Raw genomic sequence first — 16,608 nt, 5'->3', positions numbered from 1 at the left:
GGTTGACGGTTGGACTCGATGATCTTAGAGGTCTTTTCCAACCTCAATGATTCTATGATTCTATGAAACAGGCTGAAATGGGGAATTTTTCGATGGGCTTTGGTTCATTCACTCCTAAAATTTCTGTCTATAGAGAGGCATCCACAGACTTAACCTGCCCCAAATCAGCAAAAAAACCCCAACACACATCACCAGTATTATAACTGCAGTGAGAGCAGACTCCAGTTTTTTATGCATGGCTAGCTTTTATTGATAGCAAGGTTTTGGGCATCCGTATGTGCTGTTAGCAAGCAGTAAGAGTTTGCAGAACATCCTCCCTCACCGTCTCGGAACCACAGAAACGGAATCTGAAGGAAAAGAAAATACAAGCACCTTGAGTTGTCAACATTTGTTGAGATTATACAAGTGGATTTTTTTTAATATAAGTCAATCTGATTTGTCATTTGACACAACTGAACGCAACATGCTTTGAGCTCCTAAGTTTGAAACATTACTGCTAGGGAAAGTATTGCTGGACTGTATTCATTCTGGTTCACTGCCTGCCTTCCTTTCATTTTACAGTTTCTTTTTTTCCAGATTTTGTGCTACCATCACTGTGTAGACGGTCACAACTACTTGTGCAAAGGGCACAAGTCAATAGAAGAGTGAGTGCATATCTACAGAAATACGCTTCATCAGAAATGTGCTTTGGTGAATAGGAACTACAGCTGGACTTAGGAGCTCTGCTTAAAGGTAATGCTGCTGGGCTGTAATAATTTTGCTTTGCTTGAAACTGTTTCCATCTCCCATGTTGTCTTTTAAATGATGGCATTTTAACTATGAATCTCTATATGGGTCTAAAACATATCCTGTACCTCCTTTTCTAGATACCTAATCATGGGGTGGATGAATTAACATAACTGATCAAGCAAATGAGGGGTTAAATGTCTAAGAAAACGAGTAAAACTGGATCAGTAAATCATGTTTCTACAATCTGAGCATCCAAGCCATATTCCATGAGGTCTACAGAAGTCAGTTTTAGCCTGTTTCCCTCAACTTTAGATTTAGCCTTTTAAGCGCAGCTTCCAAGTATTAGTCTTGCTCATTGGAAGGGTAGGCTTATTATCACCATTCTCTCTTGTCAATCACGATCTCAGGGACCATCAATATCAATGGAAAACTTCCACTGGTTCCAGCTGACAGTGAATCAGACATCCTAACGCAAGCTCAGAGACAGGTAACCAGTTCTTGTGGACAGTGAGTAGGAACTTGGCAAGAACGATGCCGATCATCCAAGCCAGTGCTAATTTTTCTCACCCAAAGGTTTATACAGGAAGTTTGCTCTTCTGAAGCCTGGAAATGTTTTAAGTTTTTCTTTGAAGCTGTTTAAGGCAAAGGGTTAAAGTGGTAGTGAACTGAACTATGGATGAACAGTGTCTTGAAAGGAAGGAAATAAAAGGTTTTCTTGAGAGTCTTTGAATGCTTTACATAGCTTTTCTTGTGAAAATGCTTTCACCCCACATATAATTTTGTCACCTATCGTCCCAAGTAACTGTCAAGATTTTCACAATTGATATACTTACTCTTTTCCATTTTCTCCAGATTGTACTGTGATAGTTGTAGCTCCTAGTTTAGGAAAAGTTGGATTTAACCAGCTGTTGTTCCAAAGAAATTTAACCTTTGTAACTGTTCCAATGTTAACTTCTGCATCAATGAAGCTTGTGTAAGTGTTGTCTGGTTGGAGGGTTCCCCTGTGAAAAATAACATTTTATGGATGTGAGGCATGCTGGCATTTAATATTAATTACTCCTGTCAACTGATTGGCTGTGGTAGCAAGTGAGTAGAAAGTTAGCAGAGAGACAATATTTAGCTTATAGTATGGTAACAACATTATTGCCAATTTTCCAACATAATACATCCCAAATCAGTGTTTGTCAGAAGAAACAAAGGCAGGTAGGCCTGATGTGTTGCAGTCACACCTCACAACAAAGACTCAGTTACAGGACAAACCCTGTGGAGAAGGTAGAGCTTGCTCCCTGTTGCTTATGTAGGCAGGGTTTTTTGCACATAAATGAAATTTTCATTTAATGTTAATTAATTTACATGATACAGATGTTGGTTTTGTTTGGGATGGCCAAAAGGATTATGCACCAGCTGCTCAGCCTGGCTCTCTAGCAGAGATTCCCACACTTGAAGCACCATGGCCAAGTCAAATGTGCATCTGCCCTTGGGTCGCCATGGCTTATGATCTGGCTACTTATTTCATGTTGCATCAATATAGCAAGCTCTAGATGGCAGCAGTTTGAGACTGGTAATGGCTTCAGCTACTATGTCTCACTGAATACGAGCCAAAGTTTCTTCGACCCTTATCCTTTCCCCCTCCCACTCCCACGCTCTGAAGGTGAAGGGCTACTTTCTAAAATTTACCCCTGCTGTATTAAGTAAAGAGACATTTGAATATGTGATGCCTTTGTCACTGTAGAACTGTTATTGTAGGCATGATGTGAGAGACACAGGAGGGGGAAAAAAGCAGAGGACCCAGCAGAACAACCCAGAAAAAACCTCTATAATTTTAATAAGCTTCACAAGAAAGACAGGATTTTTATTCCTTCCCCTAGCTTTGCACTTCCTCATTCACCTGCCTTCGGTGGAGCAAGTTTACTCTCCTTTATATTATAAGGCTTATGGTAGTGTAAGTAATGAGAGACAGGACAAAATCCCTTTGCCTTTTTGTTTCTTTGCTGGATCCACAGTGGTGCCTGCTAGGTTAGAGCAAGAGTTGCTGGGGAAAAAAAAGTTCACTTCCAGCAATTTAATTGACACAGGCCCTGCAAATAGCAGCGAGAGGGTGCTGGAGTGCATTCAGTACTGGCAGACTGATCTCAGGTGAAAACATGGACGCCTGCAAACAGGGATCAACTCATAGCAAACACCTGCTGCCAAGTGTGATGATGTGAAGTCCTTCTTGGAAAACTGGAAGTGACAGTTGTCAATAAACAAAAACCAAAACCGAAAATAAAACCCAAACCCCACATCAAAATGCTTTCTCCCTATTTTTCATCATTTCAGATATTTTAGTTGAAACAAACAAGAAAAATGCAAATAAACAAAACCACATGAGACAAGCAAGCAGCTTCAGTGTAAGCAGGCAAAGTTACGAGCCACAAAAAGTAGCAGTAAATCATGAGGTAGCTTTAGCAGCAACGTTTTACAAGCCTGTGAAAGACAAAGGGATCAAAACTCTGCTAGTGTAGGTCCAGCAAGACCGCGGTGGTACAGCAAACAAGTGACACCAAATTCTAACAATTTAAAATCCCGCATTCTAAACTTCTGCCTTCAAATCCAGAGTGAGTAAATTGTCACTACATTTACGTCAGGGAGCTGTATCTGGGGGTAGAATGTGATCTGTAAAATAGGACCGATTTAAACAGAAATATTAATTGAAAATATTAATTAAATATTAATTAAACAGTCTAGAATTGAAGTTTCTTTTCTATTGAACTTTGAACTTACTCGACGATCTGATGTTGCCTTGTGTTTCCAGCACTTCCATACAGGGCAATATTTACATAGCCTTTAACTTTTCTCTTCCCAGAGAGGGTCACGGTTACTTTGTACCTCCAAACTACACAGAAGAAATATAGTAAGTTAGATTGTACTCAGGGAGAAACAGTCCGCAAAATATCAGGTGTTGGTTTTTTGGTCTGTACAGTGTATTTGAAAGCAGAAGAAAATTATCACTGCCTTTCACTTTCAGCTCAAGGCTACATTGCAGACTGTCTGGACTGACAGGGGTTAATACAATGCTCTCTCACACCTGAATCTCAGTGCTCCCTGCTCTTCCTTGGGTTATAACCATGCAAAACAAATACAAAACACCAGTGAGTCAGATCTGTCATTGTGTCCTAATGAGATGAACCTGAGAAATGGGAAAGAAATGGGTAGACATTTGTGTTACTTTCTGGGAGGGGAGAAAAAACCAAAAAGCTAGTCCATAACATGGTAAACACAATACAGATCTCAGCATTTTGACCGTGCAGTTTTTCATATACAGTGAAGTCGGAAAGAAGGTGGTGTTAGGAATAAATACTGATACATACCAGAATATAAGCAGTGTAAAAGGAGTATAAAAAAATTCTGAAGCTCAAGGAAAATAATTGTGGTGGGTGGGAACTTTCTTTTAGCACACAATTTGCAAAAGCAGCTCTTCTCCCTCTGATTCTTGTTTACAAAGGCAAAGGAAGAACCATCTTGTGACAGCTGACATTTAGGATAACCTAGGTTGTAAAGGAGGTCATCTGGTCCATCCACTTCTCAAAGCAGGGCCAGCTGCGATCGGTTTGCTCTCGGTCTTTTTTAAACGGAGTTTTGAACATGTCCAGAGATGGAGACTTCCCAGCTTCTCTAGGCCCCTCTTCCTGCATTTAACCGCTGTCATTGTGACAGTAATTTTCATATTATTTAATAAGAAATCCCCTTGCTGCAACTTCTGTGCATTGCCTATCCTCCTTTCTCCTCGCACCTTGTAGTGCAGCCTACTAAACATCCCAGTGACCTCCACTGGGCTCTATAGTTTGTCAACATCTTTCTTGTACTGGAGGGTCCAAAACTGGGCGTTAGTATTGGAGCAAAAGAGGAAAAGGCATGAAGGACTGAAGAGCCATTGCACTGCTATGAGGTCTGTTCATCTGTTAAATTTAATTGTAAAACAGGAAAATAAAAAGGTTTGTTTACAAGGAGTAGGTAACAATGGAAGCAATCGAAACTCACGAGCAAAATCCTTGGCCTCTCCGGTATTCAGGTAAAGTTTCACAAAATCATTTCGAGTTTTCCCTTTGAATTTATCTGCAAAGTGACCCATATTTGGGCATCCCTCTCGTGGGCATGGGAAACAGCTTCCCTAGTGAAAACAGGTATATCTATTAATAAAATTATCCACCCAGCCAAGAAAAAAAAAATTAGTCAGAGAACTTATTTTTAACATACCCACCTAACTGGCCCTGTATCACAGCAACAACAAATTTCAAGTAACCCTTTCTGTGACTTGAGAAAGATCATATAAGCTAGCCAACTTTCTCAAAGGCTCTGATTTTTCAGGGCTCTATGTTTTTTCTTGTGCCATTTAGCTCAATCCAGCCACATCAGTGACATCCTTGAATAGTCTTGAACTGGAGCAGGGAGGAGGACGTGTCCTTCCCAGCGACTCATAAGAAAGAAAGACGTCTCCTTATATCTTCAGGTTGCATGAAGAAAGTCTTTGTCTTGAAAACAAAGCTCATTTTTGTCGTGAAAGCAGCTTTCTAACTACGGTGACAGACGCAGGCAGTCACCTTCTCCCAAAGTGATCTGAGAAGTGTGATCTCTATCACTCACCCAGAACATACAAAGGTCGATCTAAGCACTACGTAGGCTGACACCTTTGTCTGTGCTGCCTGTAGGATATGACAAGCCCGTTACCTCCCTGCTACTCTTAGGCTGTAGTTCCCTATCTCCCAGTCTGAGGCAGGGAAGGGCTTCCTGACCTAGTCCATAAACGATTGTGCTTTGTCCCTGAGGCCATCTTAAGCGACGAAAGTACTTTAACCATAGACTGACCCCATGAGGCCATCACATATTATTTTACTTCTTGTTGTTTCGAAAAGAAGATATTTAAGCTATGTTTGAAAGCTCACCTGCTACAGTATGGTATTCCACTCATTGCTGTTTGATAAATACATTTGGTGATTACGGAGGCAGGCTCTCCTCCTCACCTCTTCCCCAGTTTGATGCAGCAGAGCAGGCCTGGGGAAGCCACACCAGCTCCACTAGTACCTCAGGGCCATCACATCAACACAGAAACAGGGATGTCCCTGCTTTATTGTTGCCTTTTCCTACTTTGACCCATGTCAGCTGCGTGAGCTATACTACTTTAGGATGTGTGACACTTCTCTTACACAGGCATTCATTGGGTGCAAACTAGCATAAATAAATGGAATTTCAGATGTATAGATAAGAGCCACTATTGTTGATATGGTCCATCCTGAGGCTCTGTGAAATACTTACTCTTTCAAAAACATCATATGAAGCACAAGAATAGCCTAGAAATCCATCAGGGTAGATGATACTGTCAGAGTAATACTTGTAACTCCGCAAATGATTGCAAGCCACAAAGTCCCGAGTTCCTGTGAAAAGATGCTCCCAGGTTAGTTCTTCCTTTCTGGTACCATTCGAGGAAAGATACTGGTACAGTCCTTGCCATGTCATTGGGATGCATCATTCCTCCTCAAAAGCCTCGTCACAATTCTTGGAGTATCAAACGTAAGGTTTGAAGCTTGCTTTCGCAATGAATTGATGCTCTAAGGAATGTCACTGACTCAACAGGTATAAAATGCAAACTTGAAATGCTTTTTAAAGACTGACTGTGCAGCTCAGCTCAGCCCCTGCCCTGCCCTCCCCTCACAAACTCTCATTCAAGTAATCTGACGGAGTTTCACAATAGAAATGAGAATTGCATGAAGCAAGTCTTTTGTAGGCAACAATTGCATTACCATAACAAAAGAAAACCAAATGAAAAGTATTTAACAGAGAACTTCCTAGGGCAATGCTGATTTGCTCCGGCTGAGGACTTCAAAACAAAATTATTATTATTTGGGGGATGCTTAAGGAAGGGAGACTCTTAAAATTAAAATAATGAATATATTATTTTCCCTTGTGTTGCCTTTATTTTCCTGACTTTAAGTTAAAAAGAAGATCATATGCGACACGGTTATTTCTTTGTGCTTTAATTCCCCATTATTGATAACAAGTTTACTCTATGGGGAACAAAAAAAAAAGAAAAAAAAAGTAATGCCTCCAGCTGCATTGAATAAAACCTGGAGAAAAAGGCTAGTTAATCACAAATAAGTTCATGGATTCCCGGAGTTTAAGGTGTTTGCAGTAATGTAAGAAAGAACTCGGATCATATACCGAGAAATCTCTACAGCAGAAATCTTAATTTAATTTATATATAATATAAAGAAATTTTCTAATAATTAGAGCTTTTATTAGAACCATGCAAAACAACAAAGAAAAGTGTATTTGAGCAGCTACATGCCAATCTTTTCTTAGCTGACTAAATAGACACAATGATATTGCTTTAATGCAACCCAGATTTGTAATAGGTAATTTAAAAAAAAAAAAGAAGTAAATCAATTGCTCTGTCTCAGAAGAATTGCAGCTGAAGATCCCCTAACAGAAGTAGCTGTGAGCATCAGTGCCGTACTCCACCCAGTACCGCTGCTGGGCAACTAAATAGAACCACAGTGAAATGTGTTGTTACAGACCCTTCAAAATTTTTGGCACAGTTTAAGTCACTTTTGTTTCTGCTATTAGATACTTTAGAGGAGGCATATTTTTCAGAGGCAAACCCTGTGTCTTGTTTATTTTTTGAACAAGCTCAGGAAAATGGTGTTTGAGCATATTAACAGTTTCACTGCACTCTGCAGCTGCCATTGCTGGTGGACACACCAAAAGCTAACACAAAACACCTGGATTAAGAGAAGTTAAGTGGTTACATTATGAGGGTGACCTTCCCCTGCAACTGTAATGTAATCAACACACTTACCTTCCCAGATGCCATCGAGATCTACGATCTGTGAAACAGGGTTCTTCCCGCACCCTGGCATTTGCTTTCCTCCGTTTGGGTAAAAGTCAAGATGTCCTATAGCTGTGCTCATGCCAAAACCTGAAGCATTTAAAGCAGGGGTAAGCGCATTTTGAATTAATATTTTCTCATACCTACAGCTTCTGGCTTGAAGTTTGTCTGTGCTTGGTATTTTAGGACATGAGTGATCAGTATGGTGTATTTGTTCTGTGTCTATGCCCTGAAACTGAGTCTTGATGAACAATTAGGATACTCAAGTGCCACAGAGCATAAATATTTTGGTATTAATACAGTAGAGCTGAATACTCACCTAAGTTGGGGATCGTGGGAGCTGAATCTGTGTGGATAACATCGACAAACTCTGCGTCAGATTTATCCAGTCTGACTTCAATGGGAGTGCTTTGAAAATAAGGTTGAGCAGGGTCCAGTCCTGAAAGAAAAAGAATGGTGTTCTGTATAGATAAAGAGATATAGATGTATCATATTACATAACACTATGATTGTATAAAATGAATATCACATACATAGTTGCCTGTGGCTCCTTATACCCAAGTAGAATAGGCATTAATAAAATGATGATGTGTGCTCTCACTTACCAAGTGGCTTTTCTCTCGGGCAGAAGAAAAGGTTACCTGTGTGAAGCTTATTGAATTTTACTGATTCACATCAATATTGAATCCCAACACTTTGATATAACTTTTTTTTTTAATTGAACTTCCCTTTAATAATGTTGTTCAAATCGAGCTTGCTGTGTCTGCATCCCATATAACGGATCTGCTTGGTTTGAGCATACTCAAACAGAAATTGATGCTGATAGCGCCCCATGTGCTTGGAAGTGTTGAAACCAACCTGCCTACTTCTGGCTCCAGACAGCTTTTGGAAAAGCATCTTGTTTTGAAGTGACGATCTTTGCTTTTGATTCTAGCAGAAAACAGAATTCAGTTGTTTCCCAAATTGTTGCAGCAATTTCAGGAGCTTGTAAAGTCTTGCCAAATTGCACAATTTTTGCTAGCTTATACTCGCATCTCTTGTTGTCCCTAGGCAGCAGATTTGGTTTTGCTTTTAGACTGAATTTTGTAGACTATTAGTCCAAGGTTCACCAAGCCTGAAATCCCTGAGGAAAAGTAACAATTTAAAAGGGCTGTGTTAATAATACCTAAAATTGTCTTTTGTGTACGAAAGGCCACTCTGCTTAATGCACACTGCCCTTGGCGCTGTCTGCATGATGAAGAAGATCAGGCCCATAGCTTTAAACTCTGGAAATGCTGAGCATGTTAAAAAATTGCTAAAGAATGCAGACTGCAGGGTGAGTTACCTGTATTTTGAGAAAGGAGTGGTTTGATGATGAGTTTAGCTGATAATACTGCTTTTCAGTTTTATTTTCTGGGAGAGTACTGGATGTTTTAAAATACTGGAAATGGTGTCTTTGGTTTTGTGAGGTCTCTGGAATACCTTTTTTAGAAATAAATATGTATTGCAATAAATATGCCTATTTGATTGCCATTTGTTTTTTTAAAGAGTCAGTTAAACAATTTAAGAAAGATGAGGGCCATCCCTTGAGGAACAGTTCAGGGATATGGCAAATGGTTATGCGGTGGCTACGTTGCACTGATGCTCCTGCTGCAGGCAGAGGGCTGAGACAGCCTGCACTTCCACGGAGCTTCGCTTTGCCTCTTGGCCATGCGCGTTTTCATCATTTAAGTCTTGCAAAATTGTTCCTTCAAGAGTCACTTTCTCTAGTGTGGGTAGAAAGCAGATTACAAGCCAAAGGATGCTGAAAAATGAAAACTTGCTGTCGGGTCAAAGGCAAGATGAAAACACTTCAGGCTAACAGTCACAGAGGCTTGATCTGTTATATCTTGCGAGAGACAGACGCTATTTATGAGACCAGTGGAGGATGTCCACAGTCTGTGTATTCAGGGCAACATGTGGACAGCTATAAAACAAACCAGAACCAAAAATGTCTGCTCTGAAAGAACTGAAGAGGATAACCCAGCTCAGCAGTAGCGAGAGGCTTCCTCACTTTCTCAGAGCATAGAGTGCGTAACTTGCAACAGGGAAAGACAATAGAGCAATTCAGTGCTGGGGAGGCAGAAACTGAATCAGTATAGCTGCTGAAAATTAAGAGAACAACATCATAGTCCTTAAAAATGTCTAAACTCAGAAATGTGGGAGCCCTTAAAAGGGACAGGCTATTAGTTAGGAATATAGTGAAAATGCAGGGGGGGGGCTTTCTGATCAGTGAGCTCTGTCGTTATCTGGAAAGTAAGAGTGAGCTCATGTAGTTCAAACTAATACAGGTATAAGCATAATGCCTGTGATCCCCTTCAAAAAGAAAAAGGGGATTCGGTTGAAATCTGACTATTTCTTTAGGTATGAGTGCACTTTCTTAGTAAGTCTACTTGAATCTGGACAGATGATATAATCCTATGCGTCTCAATTTTTGCTGCCAAGGAAATACAGAGATTTAGTGTATCTACAGCTAAGTGAAGAAATGAAATTTTAGAAAGTTTGCTGGAAATAAAATAAAAAAAGATAATTTAATTACTGTTAATGTACTCTACTAGGTGAAAAGTTTATGTAGACATAGCAAAGCAAGGTGATAATGGCTGGTATATCAGGAAGGGTAGCCTACTGCTTCTGAAACGTCAGGTTTAATCCATCCTCTTCTGGAAAATGATAGTTGTTAGCAAAACTACAGTACAAAATAACTAGCTGCTCACTGTTGTGCTGCTTCTAGCACGCTTTGGAGGGACCTGCAAGCAGTGGGTGATGTTGTGCATCAGATGTGCTGCTATCTAACAGGCCAGATTAATGAAAGATGAAAATGGCAGGAGAAAAGCTGCTAGGACAAGGAAGGTAGGGATTACTCTCCTGGTCTGTTTTATTATATTAGTGTTGGACAAATCATTATGAAAAACAATCATGACAGGTCAATCTAGTTCTGGTTGTACATTAGCTATTGTGGGTTTGTTTTTAGCAGGGACAACAGAACATGGTTATGTTAGAGCATTGCTCCCGTCCTGCTCCAAACTAGCACTGGTTAGTGACGCTGCTAGGTTGAAGCACCAGAAAGCAAGCTCCGTGGAGATTGCCGCAACCATTAATGTGTATCAGCAAGTCGGCTGATGTATTGCAGGGGGCCTTCTGGCTCTGTTGGCTGTATGGAGCTTTTCCTTTGCTGTGTAAACATATGCAAGCAAAATAATCATCATGCTGACTGTTTTCCCACACTTACCAGGGCACTGCTCCTCCGTGTACTGTGAGAAGAGGCTAAGTTCTATAATGTCCAAATTGCCCTTGACTAAACTACAGTCCACAATCAAATACAATCATAAGAGAAAATGAACAGCAACATTTTGTTAAGCAGTGGTGTCTTTAGTAGGAGCTGTAACTTAAGTCACTGACTTACCAGTTATTCTTCCAATCCCCGGCCGCCTCTTGCCAGCCTCACCTGCTACATGTGCTCCAAGGCTGTGGCCAATTATGTGAACATCGCCTAGAGAGTATTTGTATTTTTCCTGAGAAAATAACAATATAAAAAATTACTACATCTGTTTTCATCAGCAACAGGGAAGAGTAAAAAGGGGCTGAAAAACTACTTTTAATTTGACTACAGACTCAGGAACTCCTATAGGATTTCAGCATCTGTTTGCCAGTTTAGGTACTTATGTCCAATACATAGGTTTTTTTTTTTTTTTTCCAAAACTCCTTATTCAGGTGCTGCCCTCATTTAGAGGCTGTTAAAACTCTAGACAGCTCTGTCAACAGAGTCCTGAGAGGCTCTGTATCCATTTTACGTCCTAGACCCATTAAGATTCACAGGATGCTTAGCTGGCTTGCAAGATTCAGCCAAGCAGGAACTCTTAGTTACACCCGGCAGACCAGGCACCACGTGCGGCTGGAGGAGGACATGAGAGGAGAGATGCCTTCAGCCTTTTTGGACAGTAATTTGGTGGCTGCAGTGCAGATGTAGAGAGTGAGACATGGGTCAGAGCACTCCTAGACCCAGCGTACTAAGTAATTTATAGTTCTTTTATGGGAAATGTGCGTTGAAAGCACTTAGGTTAAAAGAAGGCTTCAAACCAAGCATTGCTTTCCACGTGAAGCTGGCTAAGAAAGGGGGCACACAGCACCTTCTGTAGATCTAGGCACTGTGCACCATGGCTTTCCCCCGAGGCAGCTGGCTGGGTCCTATTTGTCCCCAGGTGTTGTTGCTCACCTGAGAGCAGTTGTCCTCCAGTGGCTGCTGGCTGCCAGCTGGTTTTCTGGCATTCCTAAGAGCCGTTTGGTAGGTTTTGTCTCCGTGAAAAGGCAGTTTGCTGTGTCTGTTATCTCTGCACATTTAAAACTACACAACACTTTACATCTGTTAACATCTGTGGAATAAGAGTCTGGCTGTACTATGGCGATGTCTTGTAGCACTTCATATCCCTAAGTTGGCTAACCCTGCTGTTATGACATACTTCTCTGACTTTAAAAAAAGAGTCTGTTTCCAGCACAATTTCTAAAGTGATCACTGAGTAGAAGAAAACGTTTTCTGCTGTTACACTGATATTCATGAAAGTTCCTGAAGCGTATTTCTTTCAAATCAGCATTATAACTATAGCTTTGTAACCAGAAGATTCTTACCATAAGAACATTTACAAAATAAGCTATTTCAGCCCCCACAACACGGACGTTGTTTGATGCCTGGGTGTACTGACATCTTGCGCCTCTTTTCCAGTTTACGCAGATGCAGTTCACATCTTCCACCGTAAGCATCCTCTGTTTTGTAAAACAAAAATAAAAACCAAAGAGCCCCACAGTAAATACAATCTGGAATTGATTCATGTTGCTTATTACAGCTCAATTCATAAATGTTGCATGAATTTGTATGAGAACATTTTAAGAACCAAAACCTTAGCATATATATGAGGTCATGCCTGCTCATAGGTGTATGTGTGCTCACACAATGCTGAAATAGGGACACTGCTGAAATAGGGTGGTATGCTGTAGTAATGGCCACATCATCCTTTCAAATACCCAAAATAGCAGTATTTTTTGCAGAAGGGAAAACAATATAAATACTGATGCTTCTAATTTTTAATTTCAATTAAACTTTGTATATAACACTAAATAAAAGCTCTACCCATGTACTGATTCACTTAATTGATTTAAAAGTACTTCTTTAATTCAAATTCAGTTAGAACTTATATTTTTGATGATAAAAATCAAGAGTTTTTCTGATACAGATTTGTAAGAAAGAGCGTGTCTGTGTTTTTATAAGAGGGTGCATAAATTGCTGGTGTCACTGAATATTCGTTTGGGATTTATGGCTTTATTTGGGAATACAGGCAGATACTTTACTGTCTGCCACAGAATCTGAAGCTTTGGTTTTCTCCTCTGAGCTGGAATGTTTGGCTAAATGTATTTTGCTTTAGCAGCTTTGGTATATTTATTATTCTTTGCTTTATGTTCAGACATTATAAAGCATCCAAAACAAGTTATAACTGGCAAAGGACAAAAAAGGCAAAGGACAAAAAAAGGCAATAGAAGTGCTGTGGCTATGTTAGAAGTGCTAAATATAAATGTACAGATAGGATTATTACTTAATGGGAAGGAAAGTAAATAACAGATACACATAGGAGGGCTGATGTATTCACAATCCCACTTCCTCCACTCTTTACTGAAAAGATTCACTGAGACCAATTTTTTTTTTTAAATAAATTGGAACATTGTTTTAAAACATAGGCCACTGTAATAGAGAAAGAGGCATGAGATAAATCTTTAAATTCTACATCCTCGTGAAAATTGATCAAAAGGATTTAAATGACTAGCTGAAGCAAAATGTGAGCTATCTTGTTGATTGTGAGGTTCTAGAAAAAAATATCTATTTTAAGAGTGAAAAATGGGAGACTGAGAATTATAAAAACATCAATCTGCTTCTGATACTTTGAACAAATTATTAACTAACAAATGCAACAGTCATTCCTCACTGTTCGTAAAGTGATAATCAACAGCAATTTTTTTCAATGAGAAACTGTCAAATAAATTTTTTTTTTTTCTTTTGACCTCGTATCAAAGAGAAGCAGGTAACAAGGGTGCAATAAATGTGAAATATCTTGATTTTAGTGGACTTTCGCATAAGTAAAATAGGAATATAAAATTTAAACAAAATTGTAGTTGTGTGAATAGTTAGTTGAAAAACCTTATCCTAAAAGTGTCTCATGCCATCAACTGGTATTTTGCTCTGTGCTGTATGACTAGTAGCTTTCATTAGCTGCAGCTGCAATAGAGAGCATGTTTATAGGATTTGAGAAGACCGCAAGCTGGAATTGCAACTTTGTATGGGGACAGGATTAAGAAATAACTTGGGGAATTAGCACAAAAATCAATAAAGCAGAGTGCTTTACTTCATTCACTGTTCATAGCAAGTCCTAGATTGAAAGCTTTGTTTGAAATGATCCTCTTGAGGTCCCTTCTGGATGTAAATTTCTACGGCTTTATTGCTTCTGTTAATGGTCAACCCATGTCCTCAGCCTCCAACACCCATGTGGCAACCCATACCTTTGTGATGGACTTTCTACATCTAGAAACCTGTCTCTTGTCTGGAAAAATATGACGCAATAGTTATGAGTCTGCAGTTGTTTCTGAAATCGCCCTAGTTCCTAAGCAGTATCTTGCTCCAAGGTTTGTGTTATTTTTACCAAGAAAAAGGGCGCTTATGAGCCAAATCCTGTTGTCGCTCACTTCACTGAAGAGAAGAATTGAATGCATTTTACCTCGTGCTTTTCCTCAAGGTACAGAGCTACATATTTAAGTTGCTAACAATCTGAAAATGTGGCCTTTTTTCCCCTTCTTATCACCACAAGTACCATGAGAGAAATTGGTTAGAAATGGAGAAAACGGACAACTTATAGGAATGTGTTTATAAGTGCAAACTAAGGAACTTCAGAGGGACAGGATTTTCCTGTGGTACCTACCTTGCACATGTCTGACAGCCAGTTTTCTTCTCCATTATCTATAAATCCATGAACGATAAATCTGGTTATCCTACTTGTGTTAAAATTTGAGTATTCAATTGTTGAGGCATCAACTGCAGAGATGTCCTGTTGTAGATATTAAATTAATAAACATTTAAATCTGCTTTCTGTAAATAGTTTATCAAAATTGCAAAGACCTGAACTATGCTCATCTGTACAGGGGTTTAAAAGTTATGCAATGTTAAACTCATCTGCAAGTGTTCACATGACTGTGGCTTAAGGTCTGTATCTCCATTCAGAGCAAGCTTTGGCACGTACCTTATAGCAGCCAAGACTTTACTTTTAATGTGTTTTCATCCTATCTGTGGAAAAAAATTACCCAATGATTTTAAAAATGCAGAGTTTCCCAGTACTTCTCAGTGGCCATACAGAAAACATGGGGGAGTGCTGCTTTGTGAGGGCTGGAGGAGGATGAGAGTTCTGCCCAGAGACCCTGCCAAGGAGCTGGAAGAGGTTCTCTCTTGAATAAAGTGGAGACTTGGCCGTTTCTAACACTTCCCAGGAACACAGCTGAAGTCTGTGTTTATTTACTCTTTTTATTGCATGTGATTTACTAATATTTAAACTGCAATAGTTCTTACTTGAAAGTAAGTAGGGTTTTCTCTTGTGTACAGGAGGAAGTGAATGTCTATCTTTTCTGGATCCCAGGGTAGCTTATGGATTGGTCTTTCCGTAGTCCCAGACCATGGTATATCATCTGAGAAACATCCAAGCCTTTCATAGCAAATTTCTTTGCCTGTAGCACACAGATTGGATCAATAATATGTGAATGAGCAAAGAAGTGGAGCAGGCTAGTCATAACTCATAGCATCTCTTCTCTGGAGGTCTCTTGGTCTCTTGAATATCCTACGGTTTACAGAAAGCAAAGAGCAGCAGTTGCCCTCTCTCAGATCTTCAAAAGCTACAGTTTACCCCAAGGAAAGAAGCCATCCTATTGCTCATCAACAAAATATTCAGTGGAGTTCCTCCGTGGGTATCCTGTACCATACCTTGGATATCTTTCCCCAGCTGTGTTTTGCCTAAGGCAAAGACAGCTGATGAGTTTCTCTTAATACCAAGCCAAGATATTGCAAATAATCAGCAATAACTTGGGACTCTGCTGAACAGCTGACTACACTGTACTCGAAGTCCTATACTATACAAGCCAGTGGCTTCTGCCGAATATAAAGCTATACCCTCATTAGACTGCCTCCGCCCCCCGCCCCCGGCTTTTTCTCCATTTCTATCACTAAAGAAGAGTACAACAAATAATTTCCTAGGTTTGGTAGAGCGATAGCTTTGCTCTGAGATAGAAAACACCAGCATTTCTTGCGTGCTCCTAGGGTGGGATTTCCAGACTTGAGAAGAAGAAAGACAACACTCACTCACACACCCACTCAGTCACTCTCTTGTCTCACCATTCTTGTATAGGAAAGTGAACCACGTAACCTCAATCAGCAAGTTTTAAGGCACCATAGTGTAGAATAATATCCCACAAAATATAGCAGCATAGAAAGACTGTATAAATACTAACCCCATATGCTTACCTTCTGCTGCGCTGAGCAGAAATAGTGCAAGTATCCAAATTCCAAGCATCTAGACCAACAGAAAAAGAAGCAGCGAGGATTTGCTAAACCACCTGATTAGCAAGCACACTTAGCTTTCTGGTGCTGAGTTTTCTCGAGGTGAAAAGGGTGCTGTGTCTGTCTTCTCTGCAACAGGTACCTATGACTGCTCCATGTGTGAGACATGTATGAGTCAGCTTTATGTTTGTTTGCTCCACTAGAGATTGTGGGGCTCCTAAATCTACTAAAGCATAGCTTAAATCCAGAGTGATTTTTTTTTTCCTGTTGAGGCTACTCTTCTAATTGGATGTATAGTAGCTATTCTAGAACTAGTATAAGGACACCTACATGAGCTGCCATTCCCCTTTAAACTGCTGTGTCTTGGGAAGCCACATACCTGATGAGATAAAAGAAAAACCCCAAAACCTGAACTACTTAC

The 16,608-nt window shown here is 39.9% G+C and overlaps 1 protein-coding gene across 1 annotated transcript; it reads right to left on the bottom strand.

Annotated features, from left to right (window-relative positions):
• Window positions 1-283: 283 nt before the first annotated feature.
• Window positions 284-16,200, bottom strand: LOC103897754 (inactive pancreatic lipase-related protein 1). The gene is made up of 12 exons (XM_009277904.1): window positions 16,152-16,200; window positions 15,207-15,361; window positions 14,566-14,691; window positions 12,233-12,367; window positions 11,013-11,121; window positions 7,911-8,030; window positions 7,562-7,681; window positions 6,022-6,140; window positions 4,750-4,879; window positions 3,493-3,604; window positions 1,563-1,730; window positions 284-347 (listed from the first exon to the last, which is right to left on the bottom strand). Exons 1-12 carry the CDS (start codon window positions 16,198-16,200, stop codon window positions 284-286), a joined length of 1,407 nt encoding a protein of 468 aa, XP_009276179.1.
• Between the last annotated feature and the right edge of the window lie 408 nt (window positions 16,201-16,608).

Source organism: Aptenodytes forsteri, unplaced genomic scaffold, assembly GCF_000699145.1.
Source record: "Aptenodytes forsteri isolate BGI_AS27 unplaced genomic scaffold, ASM69914v1 Scaffold15, whole genome shotgun sequence".
NCBI lineage: Eukaryota > Metazoa > Chordata > Aves > Sphenisciformes > Spheniscidae > Aptenodytes > Aptenodytes forsteri.
The sequence above is the reverse complement of the archived record's forward strand: the minus strand, read 5'-3'. Positions and strand labels throughout refer to the sequence as shown.